The 17,223-nt window shown below is 49.8% G+C and overlaps 1 protein-coding gene across 5 annotated transcripts in view; it reads right to left on the reverse strand.

The window, feature by feature from the left end:
* LDHD (lactate dehydrogenase D) overlaps positions 1 to 17,223 on the reverse strand; it is a 41,312-nt gene that overhangs the window by 16,823 nt on the left and 7,266 nt on the right. For 4 of the 5 annotated variants that reach the window (XR_009151950.1, XR_009151949.1, XM_058155430.1 and 1 more), the window contains exons 3-10: positions 16,504 to 16,645; positions 14,053 to 14,194; positions 12,220 to 12,379; positions 10,859 to 11,058; positions 9,653 to 9,781; positions 5,808 to 5,935; positions 4,627 to 4,717; positions 2,408 to 2,519 (exon numbers count right to left, since the gene is read on the reverse strand). Coding sequence is in view for 3 of the 5 variants with exons in the window: in XM_058155430.1 (XP_058011413.1) it covers positions 2,408 to 2,519; positions 4,627 to 4,717; positions 5,808 to 5,935; positions 9,653 to 9,781; positions 10,859 to 11,058; positions 12,220 to 12,379; positions 14,053 to 14,194; positions 16,504 to 16,645 (1,104 nt within the window). In the remaining 2 variants the exon portion in view is untranslated. The remainder of the gene's footprint in view (positions 1 to 2,407; positions 2,520 to 4,626; positions 4,718 to 5,807; positions 5,936 to 9,652; positions 9,782 to 10,858; positions 11,059 to 12,219; positions 12,380 to 14,052; positions 14,195 to 16,503; positions 16,646 to 17,223) is intronic. The other variant, XM_058155431.1, reaches the window with a different exon arrangement.

Raw genomic sequence — 17,223 nt, forward strand, 5'->3', positions numbered from 1 at the left:
CAACCGAGGGCGGATGCCCTGTCCATAAGCCAGAGTACCTCTGCGCCAAGGACCCCTTCCTCCACGGACAGTGCTGCGGCAGAAGCCTTGGCTGCAGCACGGGAACCAGTGGACTTGCGGGCCCAGGTGCGAGGCGCAGCGCCAGGGCGCCTGGTCGCAGCAAAGGAGGCGGAGGTGGGCCCCGCGTCTCCTTGGACCTTGGAGGAGGACTTACTCAAGTTTCGGGGGCGATTATATGTGCCCACAGGACCACTCCGAGCCCTCGTCATGACCCAGTGCCACGACAACCCTGCAGCAGGACATTTTGGGTTCTTCAAGACCCTCCACCTGGTGACACGGACCTTTTGGTGGCCCAGAGTGCGGCATGATATACATGCCTCGTGACATCCTGCGTGCCGTGCCGGCAAGCCAAGGCCACCACGGGGCCCCTTCCGGTCTCCTCCAGCCCCTGCCGACACCCAACAGACCCTAGAGGGCAATCTCCATGACTTCCTGATGGACCTGCTGCTGTCCTCTGGGTTCACCACAGTGCTGGTGGTGGTAGACATGCTCACCAAGATGGCACACTTCATCCCATGCCACGGGCTGCTCACAGCCGCCAAGACGGCTCATCTCTTCCTGCACATCTTCCGCCTCCATGGTCTGCCGGACACGGTGGTTTTGGACTGCGGAGTTCAGTTCATGGCTCGCTTCTGGAAGAGCCTGATGGCTGCTTTGGAGGTGCAGGTGTGTCTGTCGTCATCGCACCATTCGGAGACTGATGGGGGTGCAGAGAAGGTCATTGGCATCCTGGAACAGTATCTCCACTGCTTCGTCAACCAGCAGCAGGACAACTGGGCCAATTAGCTGTCCCTGGCAGAGTTTGCCTTTAACAACTCCCAGCACACCTCCACCCAGATGACCATATTCTTTGCCAACATGTGGAACCATCAGCAGCTCTTCCCTCTGGCACCATCAGACTCTCCTGTTCCCGAAATGCAGACCTTCCTGACGGAATTGCACGCAGTCCAGCAGTTGGTACGTCAGCAGTTGGATCAGACGAAGGAGGACTACAAATGGTCCACCGACTGCTCCTGACGGGTGACGCCCCTGCTGGCGGTCGGAGACTGAGTGTGGCTCTCCACAAAACACCTCCCATCCGATCGCCCGGTAAAGAAGTTGGACCACCAATTCATCGGCCCGTTCCCTGTCGAGGCAGTCATCAACCCGGTAGCCTACCGACTGACCCTGCCACGATCCATGCGGATCCACCCCGTCTTTCACCGGTCCCTTCTGGTTCCTGAGGCCACACCGAGTCCCCTTCGGTGCCCAACAGCACCCGCCACTGTCGCCGAGGCGGGTCGGAGGAATCTGAAGTCCACAGCGTCTGAGACTCCCGCTGGCTGAAGGGTCGTTTCCAATATTTGATCGCGTGGAAGGGATACGGGACTGATTTCTCCTGGGTAGATGCCTCCGACGTTCATGCCCCTGACCTGGTGCAGGCCTTCCATGAGCAGAACCCAGCCCGACCGCATCCCGATCGTCAGCCCCGGGGGAAGGGCCCTGCGATGAAGGATAGTGTTGTGACCCAGGTTCCTGGACCCAGACTCCTGGACTCGGATGATTCAGAAAGTGAGGGAGAAGACCTGGCAAGCCCTGTTTCTCTTGAGCCCTTTCCCTCCCTGGCACCCACTCAAAGGGAGGAGGAGGGGCCAGCAAGACCTGATTCCTGGAGCCTTCTTCTGATTTGTAGCGCCCCAAGAACAGTTTTGGAGTGATGCAAGGCTGCGGAGGCGTGATCGGCGTGCGCAGCAGAAGGAGTGTTGGGGGAAAGCCAAGTCATAATTGTCATGCAGTGACATCTGCAGAGACTATAAATAGGAGGCGGGACTTCCTGGTTTTTTGTCTTGGACAAAGCAATGAATTGGCGCGGGCAAACTGTCTCAATGGAGGGAAGAATATATTCGTGAGTAATTCTGGCCTTATCTATAATTTCCTTGTTATCTCCAGAAACTTGGCAGGCCCGTGGGTAGACGTGGTCAGGACATGTATCTATGTAAATAAAAGGAGAAAAGAAGGCCTCTGACTGACTCTTTGCTGGGAGTATTGCGGGGAGGGAAACAGAACAAAGAACCTTGAAAGCTTGACAAGGTTTCTTTCTCCCCATCTTCTATTAAATAAAATCAAGGCGGATTATTTGGAGTTTCCCACTCTTCTCTCTTTTTCTGGATTGGAGAATCAAAGCCCCTTCCCAAGATTTTTTCTAAATTCCTTGTCACTTGTGCCTTCCCCCAACATGGACTGGAGGGGCTGTCCCTGGCCACAAGGCCCTGAAGGCCCTCCTTTTCTGTTGTCCAATCTGTGTGGGCAAGGGCTCTTTCGCCCACCCGACAAAAGGCTTCTCCCCCAGCCCAGCCCCCCAGCCTACCTGCCCAGGCGTTTGGCAAACTCAGCCGCCCTCTCCTTTTCTTCAATGTCTTCGGGATCAAGAATCAGCAAGCAGTGAAAGTTGCCGTCCCCAACGTGGCCAACAAGAGGACCTGGAGAGGTGAAAGGGACAGCAGCCCTCGTTTCAACCTTCCTTAGCATGTTCTTTCAGATTATAGCTCCCATCGTTTTGCGAATCAAGGAGGACACCCTTCTCATCTGGAAGACACCCAACCACTCATTATACCGTACCAGAACTGCCCAGCTGATATACTGATAGCCTGACTAGGTGGCTCAGTGGCTAAGACACTGAGCTTGTCGACCAGAAAGGTTGGCAGTTCGGCAGTTCGAATCCCTAGAACAGGTCTCCGATGTGAGCAGGGGGTTGGACTAGATGACCTCCAAGGTACCTTCCAACCAGGAGTGGGTTCTACTTATCTTTACTACCAGTTTGCATTGTGCCCCCGTGCGTGCGCTCTTCTGTGCATGCGCAGAAGACTTTTGATGATGTTTGGGTCAATGGGTGGAGCCCCTTTTACTACTGGTTCTATAGAACCGGTCTGAACCGGGGTCAACCCACCACTGCTTCCAACTCAGTTACTGTTAAATACTGTTAAATATACAATTTTGGGTAGTCCTCAAGTTATGACCATAATGAAGCATGGTCTTAAGTTGTAAAATCCATAAAACTTATTTTGCCAGGTTTTTGTGTGGCAGTCATAAGCGTGAATGCCGCCATCATTAAGCCAAACCCTTGGTGCAATTTTGCCGAAAATCTGAAATATGGTCCTATGACTATGGGAGGATAATTTTCTGGCCACAATGAGACTCGACAAGTCCACCTTCCAACTGAAGCTCTCACTGGCCAGGATGGGGTAGTTTCTGCTTCAGTGTCATGTGATCCCAGCCAGGTTTAGCCACAATACCGTTTTATTTGTTTGGAGAAAACCTGTTAATGTGCAACTGACTTTTGTTTAACCCAGAGATCTTCAAACTTGGCAGCTTTAAGACTTGTGGACTTCAACTCCCAGAATTCTTCTGCCAGCTATGCTGGAGAATTCTGGGAGTTGAAGTCCACAAGTCTTAAAGCTGCCAAGTTTGAAGATCTCTGGGTTAACCTGTCTTTAGAGCTTAGTACGTTGCGCAAACCCAGCTTGTTAATTATTTTTTTAAATGACACCAATGGAGAATGACTTCTATGCAGCCAAGATTAATATGTTTGTTTTAAACTTGCCTTCATTTAACTCAGAGGTAGGGAAACTCTGCCCCCCTCTATGACCTGTAGATGTCAACTCCCAGAATTTCTGGCTGGCTCATGGATTCTGGGACTTGAAGTCCACAAGTAATAAAAGCGACATAGTTCCCCAAGCCTGATTTAGGTGACTGAAAGGTAATTATCTTTAGAATGTTTTTCAAAGCAAAAGATAATTTTGATGCTGTTCCCGAGTTGGAGAGTTTTATGGTTGAGGCATCTGTAAGAATTATGTCTTTCACAGCACAAATATCTGCTTAGCTGTTTGTCATCTCTCTGGCTTCTCACACTTCCAAGGAGATAGATCAAAAGGAATTTCTTGAATTCCGAAATGCAAGCAGCCAAGATCGTTACAAGCAGTGGAAAAATACTTGAAAACAGCAGCCCAACAGAAGTCTTAGTTTCCTTAAGCTCAGTGTAGACAATTATTGGACAAATATTTAAGTGATTAACAGAGGGATACAATCAAGATCAAGGGAGGTACTAATACCACTCTATAAAGCCTTAGTAAGACCACACCTAGAATACTGCACCACACTATAAAAAATATGTTGAGGCTCTAGAAAGAGTGCAAAGAAGAGCAACCAGGATGATGAGGGGACTGGAGACTAAAACATACAATGAATGGTTACATGGACTGGGCCTGGCTAGTCTAGTGAAGAGAAGGACCAGGGGAGACAGGATAGCAGTCTTCCAATATTTGAGGGGCTGCCACAGAGAGGAGGGGGTTAAGCTATTTTCCAAAGCACCCGAAGGCCAGACAAGGAATCATGGATGGAAGCTGACCAAGGACCAATAAATAAATAAAGAAAATGTCCCTTTCATCATCTGGATGAAAGTACTCAGTTTCATGGATCTGCCATTGGTCCCACAGTTAGAGGGGCGAGGGACTGGCCAATTCCCGCATGTCCTGGGCTGGAGCACCAAACAGCCTCATTACTCAGGTGTCCAACCCACATTCAGCTCACCTGTAAGGTTGGAGTCCAGCAAGTCTTTCTTGGTTTCTAGCAGGACCTCAGGGAGGCATGAGAGGGGGACACACACATCTGTGGAGTAGCCCTGTGGGAAGGGAGGAAGGGTAAAAGATGGCATTAGAGCGGTATTTCTCCACCTTAGCCACTTGAAGATATGTGGACTTCAACTCCCAGAGTTCCTGTGAGCTGGGCTGGCTGGGGAATTCTGGGAGTTGAAGTCCAAACACCTTCAAGTTGCTGAGGTTATAATAATATCAGATTAATAACGAATTGACAGAGTTGGAAGGGACCTTGTAGGTCATCTAGTCTAACCCCCCATCCAAGCAGGAGACCCTACACCATTTCTGACAGATGGCAGCCCAGTCTCTTCTTGGAAGCTTCTAGGGATGAAGCTCCCACAACTTCTGAAGGCAGCTTCTGTTCCATGGGCTGATTGTTCTCACTGTCAGAAAATTTCTCCTTATTTCTAGGCTGAATCTCTCCTTGTTCAGTTTCCATCCATTGTTCCTTGTCTGGTCTTCAGGTGCTTTGGAAAATAGCTTGACCCCCTTCCTCCTCTCTGTGGCAGCCCCTCAAATATTGGAAGATGCTATCCTGTCTCCCCTGGTCCTTCTCTTCCCTAGACTAGCCAGGCCCAGTTCCTGCAACCGTTCATTGTATGTTTTAGCCTCCAGTCCCCTCATCATCCTGGTTGCTCTTCTCTGCATTCTTTCCAGAGTCTCAGCATCTTTTTTATAGTGTGGTGACCAAAACTGGATGCAGCATTCTAGTGGTATTACTATGGTTTTATAGAGTGGTATTAGTAAACTCGCTTGATCTTGATTGTATCCCTCTGTTAATGCAGTTTAGGATTGCATTGGCTTTTTTGGCTGCCGCCGCACACTACTGGCTCATATTTCATTGATTTCCCACTAAGACTCCAAGCTCTCTCTCTGAGTTACTGCTATTAAGCCTAATTTCAGCCAGTTTGTATGTCTACTTTTGGTTTTTCTTGCCTAAGTGTAAGGTTCAGAAACACTGCTATAGAGCCACATCGTCAACCAGTTTTGAAACCCAGAACTGGGATCAAGGAAAGTGCAAGGCAAGGAGATCACTCTAGATTGCTCAGAAAAGTGAGCCAAACTGCAAAGTAGGGAACTGTTCTTTCAAGATAACCTGGCTGCCCTCCAGCTCACCTTCTTGCCAGGACGAAGAGCCAAAGCTGCATACCAGGCATTGTGTCGAGCCGCCCAGAGCCGCCCACGGGCCTCCGGCTCCCGGGCCCACGCAAAGTCCGAGCCCCCGTTGGACTGCACAATCGCCTCTGCAGAGGAAGACTGGCATTAAATCCCCCTTCTGCCCCCAAGGCAACCTGGTCCTATTGATCTGGTTTATAGGATGATTCAACCCTGATCTACTGAATCATACAGGCAGTCCTTGACTTACAACCATTTCGTTTGGTGACCAGTCAAAGTTACAACGGCACTGCAAAAAAAGGCTTGTGACCATTATTTATTTATTTATTTATTTATTTATCAAATTTATATACCGCCCTATCTCCCGAAGGACTCAGGGCGGTGTACAGGCATTTAAAACACATAAATACAATGTAAGAAATATAAAAACAGTTAAAAAACTTATTCTAAACGCCTGTTAATTTAAAATTAAAAATATAAAATAAAAGCCAATTTAAAAACCAGTAATTTAAAATTTAAAATTTAGCTCAGCCCTGCACAATTAAATAAGTATGTTTTAAGCCCAGCGGAAGGTCCGGAGGTCCAAAGCTGACGAAGACCGGGGTAGTTCATTCCAGAGGGTGGGGCCCCACAGAAGGCCCTTCCTGGGCGCCGCCAGACGACATTGCCGCTGGCGGCACCCTGAGGAGACCCTCTCTGTGAGGCGCTGCAGGTCGGTGAGAGATATTCGTAGCAGTAGGCGGTCCCGTAGTAACCCGCCCAATGCCATGGAGCGCTTTAAAGGTGGTCACCAGCACCTTGAAGCGCACCCGAAAGCCACAGGTAGCCAGTGCAGCCTGCGCAGGATGGGTGTTATACGGGAGCCACGGGGGCTCCATCTATCACCAGCGCAGCCGCATTCTGACTAACTGCAGCCTCGGATGCCCTTCAAGGGGAGCCCCATGTAGAGAGCATTGCAGTAATCCAGGCGCGACGTCACGAGTGCGTGGTGACCGTGCATAGGGCATCCCGTCCAGAAAGGCGCAACTGGCGTACCAGGCGAACCTGGTGACGCTCCCCTGGAGACGGCCGTCAAATGATCTTCTAGAGACAGCCGCTCATCCAGGAGGCGCTAAGTTGCGGACCCTTTCCATCGGGCCAATGACTCGCCACCGATGGTCAGCCGGATTTAGCTGACTGTGCGGGATGCGGCATCCACAGCCACTCTGTCTTGGAGGGATTGAGCTTGAGCCTATTTCTCCCCATCCAGACCCGTCGGCCTCCAGGCACCGGGACAGCACTTGAAAGCTTCGTTGGGGTGGTCCGGTGTGAAAAGTACAGCTGGGTGTCATCCGCACAGCTGGTACTTCACACGAAACCACTGATGATCTCACCCAGCGGCTTCATGTAGATGTTGAACAGGAGGGCGAGAGGATCGACCCCGCGGCACCCCACAAGTGAGGCGCCTCGGGGCCGACCTCTGCCCCCTGTCAACACCGACTGCGACGGTCGGAGAGATAGGAGGAGAACCACCGATAAACGGTGCCTCCCACTCCCAATCCCTCCAACCGCGCAGCAGGATACCATGGTCGATGGTATCGAAAGCCGCTGAGAGGTCTAATAGGACCAGGGCAGAGGAGCAACCTCATCCCTGGCCCTCCAGAGATCATCCACCAACGCGACCAAAGCCGTCTCCGTGCTGTAACCGGGCGAAAACCGGACTGGAACGGGTCTAGATAGACAGTTTCATCCAGGTGCAAGGGAAATTGATATGCCACCATATTTCTACAACCTTCGCGCGGGTTGAGACCGACGATAATTACCTAAAACAGCCGGGTCCAGGGGCGGCTTCTTAAGGAGGGCCTCACCACCGCCTCTTTCAAGGCAGGCGGAAGACACCTCCACCAAAGAAGCGGTCGAATCGCCTGAGCCAGCCTCGTGTCACCTCCCGAGTGGCCAGCACCAGCCAAGAGGGGCACGGGTCCAGTAAACACGTGGTGGCATTCAACCTACCCAACAACCTGTCCATGTCCTCGGAGCCACAGGGTCAAACTCATCCCAAACAATGTCACCAAGACCGCCTCGAGCATCTCACCGCATCATCATAATCTTGGTCCAGACCATCCCGAAGCTGAACGATTTTATCGTATAGATAACCGTTAAACTCCTCAGCACGTCCCTGCAACGGGTCGTCCCGTTCCCCCTGGTGTAGGAGGGAGCGAGTCACCCGAAACAGGGCGGCTGGGCGGTTATCTGCCGATGCAATGAGGGAGGAGGCGAGCTACGCCGCTTCCTCAATGCCACTAGGTAAGTCCTAGTATAGGACTTCACTAGTGTCCGATCAGCTTCCGAACGGCTAGACCTCCAGGAACTCTCTAGGCGTCTTCTCTTTTATGACTGTTATGACCACTGCAAGGTCACATGATCAAAATTTGGATGCTAGGCAAATGGCATCGGGTCTCCATCTTAAGCAGGGGGTTGGACTAGAAGACCTCCACGGCCCCTTCCAGCTGTTCTGAATAACGGATTGAATCACTGCAGTTGTTAAGTTAGTAACTTGATTATTAAGTGAATCTGACTTCCCCCTTTGACTTTGCTTGTTGCTTGGAGGTCCTAAAAGGTGGCTTTTATGAGTCATATTTACCACGGTTATGACATGCGCAGGATCATATGATGTTACGACCTTCTGACAAGCAAAGTCAGGCTGGGAGTGGCATTCACTTAATAATCAAGGTACTAACTTAACAACTGCAGTAATTTAATCCATCATTCAGAATAGAGCTGGAAGGGACCTTGGAGGTCTTCTAGTCCAACCCCCGCTCAAGCAGGAGACCCTATAGTATTTCAGGCATGTGGCTGTCCAGTATCTTATTAAAAACCTCCAGTGATGGAGGGCCCACAACTACCAAAGGCAACCCATTCCACTGGGTAATTATTCTCCTTGTCAAGATTGTTAATTAACTGTTGGCTCATTGTTTTCACTGCTAGGATTCTCTTAACAACCGTGGCAAGTAAGGAAATAAAATGGGACAAAATATTCACTTATTTATTTATTTTATTTATTTATTAATCATACTTATATACCGCACCATCTCCCGTAGGACTCAGGGCAGACTTAATATCTGTCTTGCTTAGCAACAGAAATTTGGAGTTCAATTGAGGTCATAATTCAAGGACTATATATATAGGACCTATCAGTGGTGTGGTGGCCAAAAGGTGGAATTCTCGCCTCACAATCAGGAAGGAGTCTGTGAGTTTGATCCTAGGTAGAAGCAGATATTTCACTCTCTGGGCACAATGAGCAGATTTCAGCACAATCTGCTGAACAAAACTCCACATTGGTGACAGGAAGGGCATCCGGCCAGTAAACACTCAGCTCCATTCAGTTGCCCAGACTCCAGCCCGCAAGGGATTATGGGGCCATTAAAAGATGATGATGAGTGATTCCCTTCACTGAGTGATGCATAGCCTAGAGGTGGAGCTCTCCCCTCACAATCAGGAGGTTCTGAGTTCAATCCTAGGTAGAGGCAGATATTTCTTTCTCTGGGCACAGTGAGAATATATCTGCTGAATAAAACTCTGCATTGGCGTCGGGAGGGCATCTGGCCATTAAACGCTCTGCTAGCTCCACTCAGGTGCCCGGACTCCACCCCACAAGGTATTATGGGGTCATTAAAAGAAGATGATATACAGGACTACCTATACAGAAGCATCTGGGTCCATGCATTGCCAAGCTCTATGCAGAGCTGAATGCACACACTTCGCGAATTCGCACACTTCATGTGCTGTGCAAACCAAGTCATGGTCCAGCCATATGCTGGATCCCCCAGGCTTCCCCTCCCCAGGCCCCTCTACGTGGGACATACCTGTGGCCCCTACTTGCTCCTCCACACTCTGCTGAGTGCCGTGGAACTCCAGGAAGAGGGTGGGCAGTTCTGCATAGCTCAGGCCACTGTAGCGGTTACAGGCGCCCATCATCACCTCATCCAGGAACTCTGTGGGGGAAGGAGGCTCCGAAATAGGAGAGGGCCCAGCCAACCTGGCTTACCAAAGACCGGCAGCCAGTTTTTGAATTGCACAGCATGGGTAGTCCTCGATTTACGACTGTAATGGAGCCTTCCCATTACAGCTGCAAGTTGTGATGGTTTGTCAAGTTTGTAAACATCTGACCACACCCAGAAACACCCACCCCCCTTTGTACAATGGAATGCAAGCCATTTAGACACAACTTCCCCTTCCTCCATAACTGCCACCACAGTCCCATCTGATTGCAAATTCTCTTTCAAACAACACAAGTGGAATCTTGTGTCTCCTCTCTGCCCAGTTCTGTGGTGGCACAGTGGTTACACTGCAGCATTGCAGGCTAACTCTGCCCATTGCCAGGAGTTCGATCCTGACCGGCTCAAGGTCGATTCAACCTTCCGTCCTTCCGAGGTCAGTAAATTGAGGACCCAGATTGTTGGGGGTTAGAGGCTGACTCTGTAAACCACTTAGAGAGGGCGGTAAAGCACAAAGAAACAAGTCTAAATGATATTGCTATTGCCCTTCCTTCCTTCCCAGTGATTAGAATGCAGTATTGCAGGCAAACTGCCGACTGCCAGAAGTTTGATCCTCACCAGCTCAAGATTGACTCAGCCTTCTGTCCTTCCAGTTTACCTCAGTGGGTAAACTGAGGATCCAGATTGTTGGGAGCGATTGGTTGACTCAGTAAACCACTTAGAGAGGGCTGTAAAGCACTGTGAAGTGGTATATAAGACTAAGTGCTATTGCTCTTCCACCCATCCATCCATGATGCACAGTGGTTAGAATGCAGCATTGCAGGCTAATTCTGATCCTGCCCACTGTCAGGAGTTAGATCCTGACTGCTCAAGGTTGACCCATCCTTCCATTCTTCCGAGGTTGGTAAAATGAGGACCCAGATTGTTGGGGGCAAGAGGCTGACTCTGTAAACTGTTTAGACAGCGCTGTAAAGCACTGTGAAGCGGTATATAAGTCTAAGTGGTGCTGTTGCTGTTCCTCTGCCTCTCCCCTCCCAGTTCCCCTTCCCCACGAACATCTAGGGTCTTACTCACCAATGCGGGCAATGGGGAGCCCGGCTTGGAGAACCTGTACTGTGCTGTCCACAGCTGCTTGGATGCTGGGGAAGGCACAGATGGCCGCCATGGAGGCTTCAGGAATACCATGCAGTCTCAGCGTGGCCTGGGTGATGAACCCCAGGGTCCCCTCTGAGCCTACAAACAGCCCCGTTAGGTGGTATCCAGCAGCACTTTTCCTGCAGAGGAAGGAAGAACCTGGTGAGGTCCAAAAAGCCAACCTAGGTCCCCTTTCCTGCTTTTAGCACCCCGTTGGTGAGAGACCCCTGACTTGGTGACCACATCTCACCCAGCTTTGCTGATCTCCAAAAGGGAAGCAGGGCTGGATCTGATGGACGTGCGTGGAGAAGGCCAGGACTACAGAAAAGGAATAGCCAACCTCTTCCATGTCACAGCCAAGAAACTGGCGCTGTCTGTGTGTGTGTGTAACTGGACAACCACCAGACCTGCTATGTAAATATCCAGAAGAACAGCAGATGGCAGCCAGAAGGTACCGACAACTCAAGAGCATTGGTCCCAAAGGTGCTTTTTCAAAAGGCAACTGGACTTTTGTTTTTGGCTTGAAGACCTTTTGCTTCTCATCCAAGAAGCTTCTTCAGTTCTGGGAAGAATTGGGAGAACTGAAGAAGCTTCTTGGATGAGAAGTGAAAGGTCTTCAAGGAAAAGCAAAGAAGGTCCATTTGCCTTTTGGAAAAGCACCTTCGGGACAACCACAACCTGATCTCAATATAGGTAGTCAAAGAGCCTTTATTGAGGGTTTTTTTTAACCAACTGGAATTCACGTAGCCATGTGACCTGCTCCCCCTACTGGCCATGCCCTGTGACTGCAGGACAACAATCAGAAGGGAAAGGAAAATACACAACTTGGGGTTAAACCGTTCTGGGTGTTCTCTCAGCTTGGTGGTGTGCTTGTGGGCATGAGAGGACCTCCTATGTCACACCCATTATAACAGGATTTGTGACATCACATCTTAACACGCAGGACCTCATTGTGGTTCTCTATTTATTTTTATCCCAACTGGCTTTCATGCCTAAGGCAGGACTAGAACTCACCATCTCCTAGTGATTGGCCCAAAGTCAACCAGCTGGCTTTCAAGACTAGAACTCAAGACTCTCCTGATTTCTAGACTGTCGCCTTAAACCCTAATCCAAACTGGCTTATACAATTCTAAGCAAACTGCCGTGCGCTTGAAGCCAGACATGCATCTCTGAAGGGGACCACTGAAGGGGCACCTTTGGAAGATGGGAGCTCACCCTGAGGCCTCTGCCACGAGAGTTCCCTGCCTGCCACCCACCCAGATAAGACCCAAGGGGGAAGAGAGAGGCAGGTGAGGGGATACCTGGGCCGCCGATTCTGCCCAGCTGTGTGCAGGATTCTCCCATCTGGCAGGACCACTTGTAAGTTGAGGACATTCTGGCGCATGGTGCCGTAACGCACCGCGTTTGTCCCGGAGGCTGCAGTGGCCACCATGCCACAGAGCGAGGCATCGGCTCCGGGGTCTGAGGAGGAAGGGAACAGCAAAGGGAGAGGAGAACCGGAGACCTTCACCCACCTCCCAACAACTACAGGAGCCTTACGCCAAGAGCAAGGGAGGTACTAATCTCACTCTATGAAGCCCTTGTAAGACCACACCTAGAATGCTGCATCCAGTTTTGGTCAACACATTATAAAAAAGATGTTGAGACTCTAGAAAGAGTTCAGAGAAGAGCAACCAGGAAGATTAGGGGACCGGAGGCTAAAACAGGACAAATGGTTGCAGGAACTGGGCCTAGCTAATCTAGTGAAGAGAAGGACCAGGGGAGACATGACAGCAGTCTTCCAATATTTGAGGGGCTGCCACACAGCGGAGGGGGTTAAGCTATTTTCCAAAGCACCCGAAGGCCAGACAAGGAATCATGGATGGAAGCTGACTAAGGAGAGATTCAACCTAAAATAAGGAGAAATTTTCTGACAGTGGGAACAACCAACCTATGGAACAGAAGTCGCCTTTGGAAGTTATGGGAGCTTCATCACTGGAAGCTTTCAAGAAGAGATTGGACAGAAATGGTGTAGGGTCAGCTGTTTGGACGGGGAGTTGAACTAGGTCAGGGGTGTCAAACTCGCGGGCCATGGGCTGCATTCGTCATGGCCTGGCTCCACCCCCGCCCAGTTTAGTGAAAGGGAAAAAGTCCCGATGCATCACGTGATGCCACCATGATGCCACGAGTTTGACATCCCGGGACTAGGTGATCTACATGGTCCCTTCCAGCTCTGTTAATCTGTGTAAGACCTGGGAGGTGACCATCGGAACTTCTGATGTAAGTGTATCCCTGGGACGGTCCATCATAACTTCAAATAGCCACTAAGCAACCGGTTGTAACTACTTGTACTCTGTCAGCATCTCCCTTCCCTGCTCTGGACATTTTTGCTAAGGATGAAGAGCTTCTTCTAAATGAGAGAAAAGCATCAGATGAACTTTTTCATTTGGAGCTCGGCTCTGGCTCACCCAATTTTATTTAGGGGGGCACTTCAGAGGACACCCTAAAGGCCAGTCATCCCCCAAACTGTGGGCTAAGCCAGGGCAAAACTTAAATGCATCTTGCATTAATTTGTTTTTTTCATTACAGATTGTGAATATAAACAAATGGCTACACAGGACAGATTGCTCAAAGTCACTTTTGTTTTCTCTTTTTCTTCAGAGCCAAAAATTACAGTTTGGGGGCAACGCTTGGAGGTTCTCAGGGGCTCCATCAAAACTGGGTCCAAGGGGCATCCATGGAGGAGTCCAAAGGAGTGTGGTTTTAGACACACACACACACACAAATAATGTGGCCATTATTTGGACATTTTTGACAACAATCAACCCATGGAACAGAAGTTGCCTTCAGAAGTTGTGGGAGCTTCATCCCTGGAAGCTTTCAAGAAGAGATTAGACTGCCATCTGTCAGAAAAGGTGTAAGGTCTCCTACTTGGGTGGGGGCGGGGGTTTGGACTAGATGACCTCCAAGGTCCCTTCCAACTGTGAATCTAAAATCTAGACCCTTCCCCCCAGGGACCCTGCCTGAGCCTCAACTGGAGCACCTGGACAGGTATACCAACACAACCCCACTGTGTGGTAGGGTTTGCTAGGGAAATCCCCCCCCCCGATGCCCCCCTCTCCCTCTCCCTCCCCCCCATCTCCAAGCTGCCATACCAACAGGGAACCAGAGGCCGTTCCCTCGCAAGTATTTGTTCAGCGCCTTCCGCGTCACTCCTGCCTCTACAGCAACCGTGAAATCTTCAGGGTTAAGTTCAGAAATTTGGTCCATTTTCGTCAGGTTGACACACACACCTCCCTGGGGGAAAACACAGGCAGGGTTCACACAACTCCAAGAACCAAATTACAAAGATGCAATTGATATTAGCAACAGCAATAACATTTAGATTTATATACCCGCCCCAAACACTTTACAGCACTATATATGCAAATAAGATAAGCATTATTTGCATATCCTCCTCCCCCGAAAATCTGGCTCCTCATTTTACCAACCTCGGAAGGATGGGTGGCGGAGTCAACCATGTCACTGGTCAGGATCGAACTGCTGGGAGTCAGCAGAATTAGCCTGCAAAGCTCTATTCTAGCCACTGCACCACCACGGTTCATGTCACTTACTTCAGATAAAATGGGCCTCTGTGGCTCAGACTGGTAAGACAGTCTGTTATTAACACAGCTGCCTGCAATTACTGCAGGTTCTAGTCCCACCAGGCCCAGGGTTGACTCAGCCTTCCATCCTTTATAAGGTAGGTAAAATGAGGACCCAGATTGTTGGGGGGGCAATAAGTTGACTTTGTATATAAATATACAAATAGGATGAAGACTATTGCTAACATAGTGTAAGCCGCTCTGAGTCTTCGGAGAAGGGTGGGATATAAATGCAAATAAAATAAATAAATTAAAAAAAATCAAATCTCCTGCCTGAGCTGGGGATTAGATAGATGACCTCTAAGGCAGAAGTGAATTCCAAAATTTTTCCCTACCGGTTCTGTGGGTGTGGCTTGTGGGCATGGCCTGGTAGCAATGGTGAAATTCAAATTTTTTACTACTGGTTCTGTGGGCGTGGCTTGGTGGGTGTGGTGTGGCTTGGTGGGCGTGGCAGGGGAAGGATACTGCAAAATCCCCATTCCCTCCCCAGTCCTGGGGGAAGGATATTGCAAAATCTCCATTCCTACCCCACTCTGGGGCCAGCCAGTCAAAATTTCTGCTACCGGTTCTCCAGAACCTGTCAGAACCTGCTGGATTTCACCCCTGCTCTAAGGTACCTTCCATAGACTCTGTTGTTCCATTAACGCTCCTACAAATTCCTACTCTAGGCTGCAGCCATGGAATCTCCTGGTGGTGTCCACGCTAATTACTCACAGCTCTGACGGTCTTACTGACAATCAACTACCAACGGCCATCCAGCGGTACCCGATGCGTTTAATGCGGTACCCAATGCATTAAAATCACACTGAGATTTACTGCAGTTTCTCATTCATACAGCATGCTTCAACAATAATCATGTCTCATGTGAATGTAAGTTAGGAAAACCCACCTAGGATTCCAAATTGTGTGTGTGGGGGGGAGATATTTTAATCTCCCATACTCCTTCTTAGCCCCCCACCTCCTGAAACAGTCTGTTCTTTTCCTAATTGAAATGGCTCACCCAGCTAAAAGCAGAACTTGGCAGGGCCCTTGAGCAGAGAAGAACCACCGGTGGGTGCAAAAGGGAACCTGGCTATCAGGCTGACGGAGAGCAAGCCCCTCCCCCTTATTTGTCTCCCCTTTTCTAGTAACAGGACTTGAATCTGGATCTCCTTCCCTGTGGATCAGCCTTTCAATGCCCGGGGAAACTCTGGGTTCTGGACTAGGATCCCATGACATTCAAGGATGGTTCACCCAACACACCAAGTCCTAACGTGGTCTGGGGTAGGTTGGGGCGCCTGGCAACCCAGGCATTTGCAGCTGACAGACCAAGTTCTAAGGCTTGGGGGATGCTGCGTGTAGCTGATCCAAGAATAAAAGGAGCTTATTGCCAAATGTCCAAGCTGTCCACAGAGTGCTTTAGTCTACAGTCCACAGAGTGGAGGGGGGGGTCAACTTATTCTCCAAAGCACCAGCGGGCAGGACAAGAAACAACGGATGGAAACTAACCAAGGAGAGAAGCAACCTGGAATTAAGGAGAAACTTCCTAACAAGGAGGACAATTAACCAGTGGAACAACTGGCCTCCAGAAATTGTAAGTGCTCCATCACTGGAGGTTTTTAAGAAGAGATTGGACAACCATTTGTCTGGAATGGTGTAGGTAGGGTCTCCTGCTTGAACAGGGGGTTGGACTAGAAGACCTCCAAGGTCCCTTCCAGCTCCATTCTGAATTAAAATTGATCCACACCATCCCAGCTGGCCATCCAGAGTTCAGAAGGTCCCACCAACCAACACTGAAGAAACCACATTGATTTAAATGTAGACCAAGCAGAGTTAGCAGATCCAGGCCCCGAGGTCCAGCTGAACTAGAGCGACCTCCAGTTAAGACTCCAACCAGATCCCATGCAGGATTAAGCCCCAAGAGCCTCTGCTTGGACCAGGCCACCCTCTGCTCTACCTGGCTGCAGTTCCTCCGGTTCTTACCTGCACGGCGGTGACCCCGCCTTCGAGGCCTGTGCCCGTCCCGAAGGGGATGATGGGAACCCCTCGGCTGTAGCACGTCGCTGCCAGCAAGCTGACCTGCTCCACACTCTGGGGCCAGACCACGGCATCCGGGGGGCAGTTCCTAGGAGGGAGGGACATAGCAAGCCTCTGTACAGGTAGTCCTCGACTTATGACCACAACTGAGCCCAAAATTTCTGTTGTCAAGTGAGACATTTATTAAGTGACTTTTGCCCCGTTTACAACTTTTCTTGCCACGGTTGTTAAGCGAATCACTTTAAGATGTTAAGTTAGTAACATGGTCATTAAGTGAATCTAGTGTCCCCACTGACTTTGCTAGTTAGAAGGTCGCAAAAGGGGATCATGTGACACCCCCCCCCCGGGGACACTGCAACCATCATAAATATGAGTCAATTGCCAAGCATTTGAATTTTGATCACGTGACCATGGGGATGCTGCAACGGTCATTAAGTGTGAAAAGCCATCATGTCACTTTTTTCAGTGCCGTTGTAACTTCGACCAGTCACTAAATGAACTGTTGTAAGTCGAGGACTATTTGTTCAGAGAAGGCTGGAAACACCTTAGCCGAATAGGAACTTTTAATAAATAATAAGTAATAAATAATAAGTAAGTTTCTACATTTAGGCAAGAAAAGCCAAATGCACAGGTACCGTATATGTGGTACCTCGCTCAATAGTAACA

The sequence above is a fragment of the Ahaetulla prasina genome, chromosome 12 (genome assembly GCF_028640845.1).
Source record: "Ahaetulla prasina isolate Xishuangbanna chromosome 12, ASM2864084v1, whole genome shotgun sequence".
Taxonomy (NCBI): domain Eukaryota; kingdom Metazoa; phylum Chordata; class Lepidosauria; order Squamata; family Colubridae; genus Ahaetulla; species Ahaetulla prasina.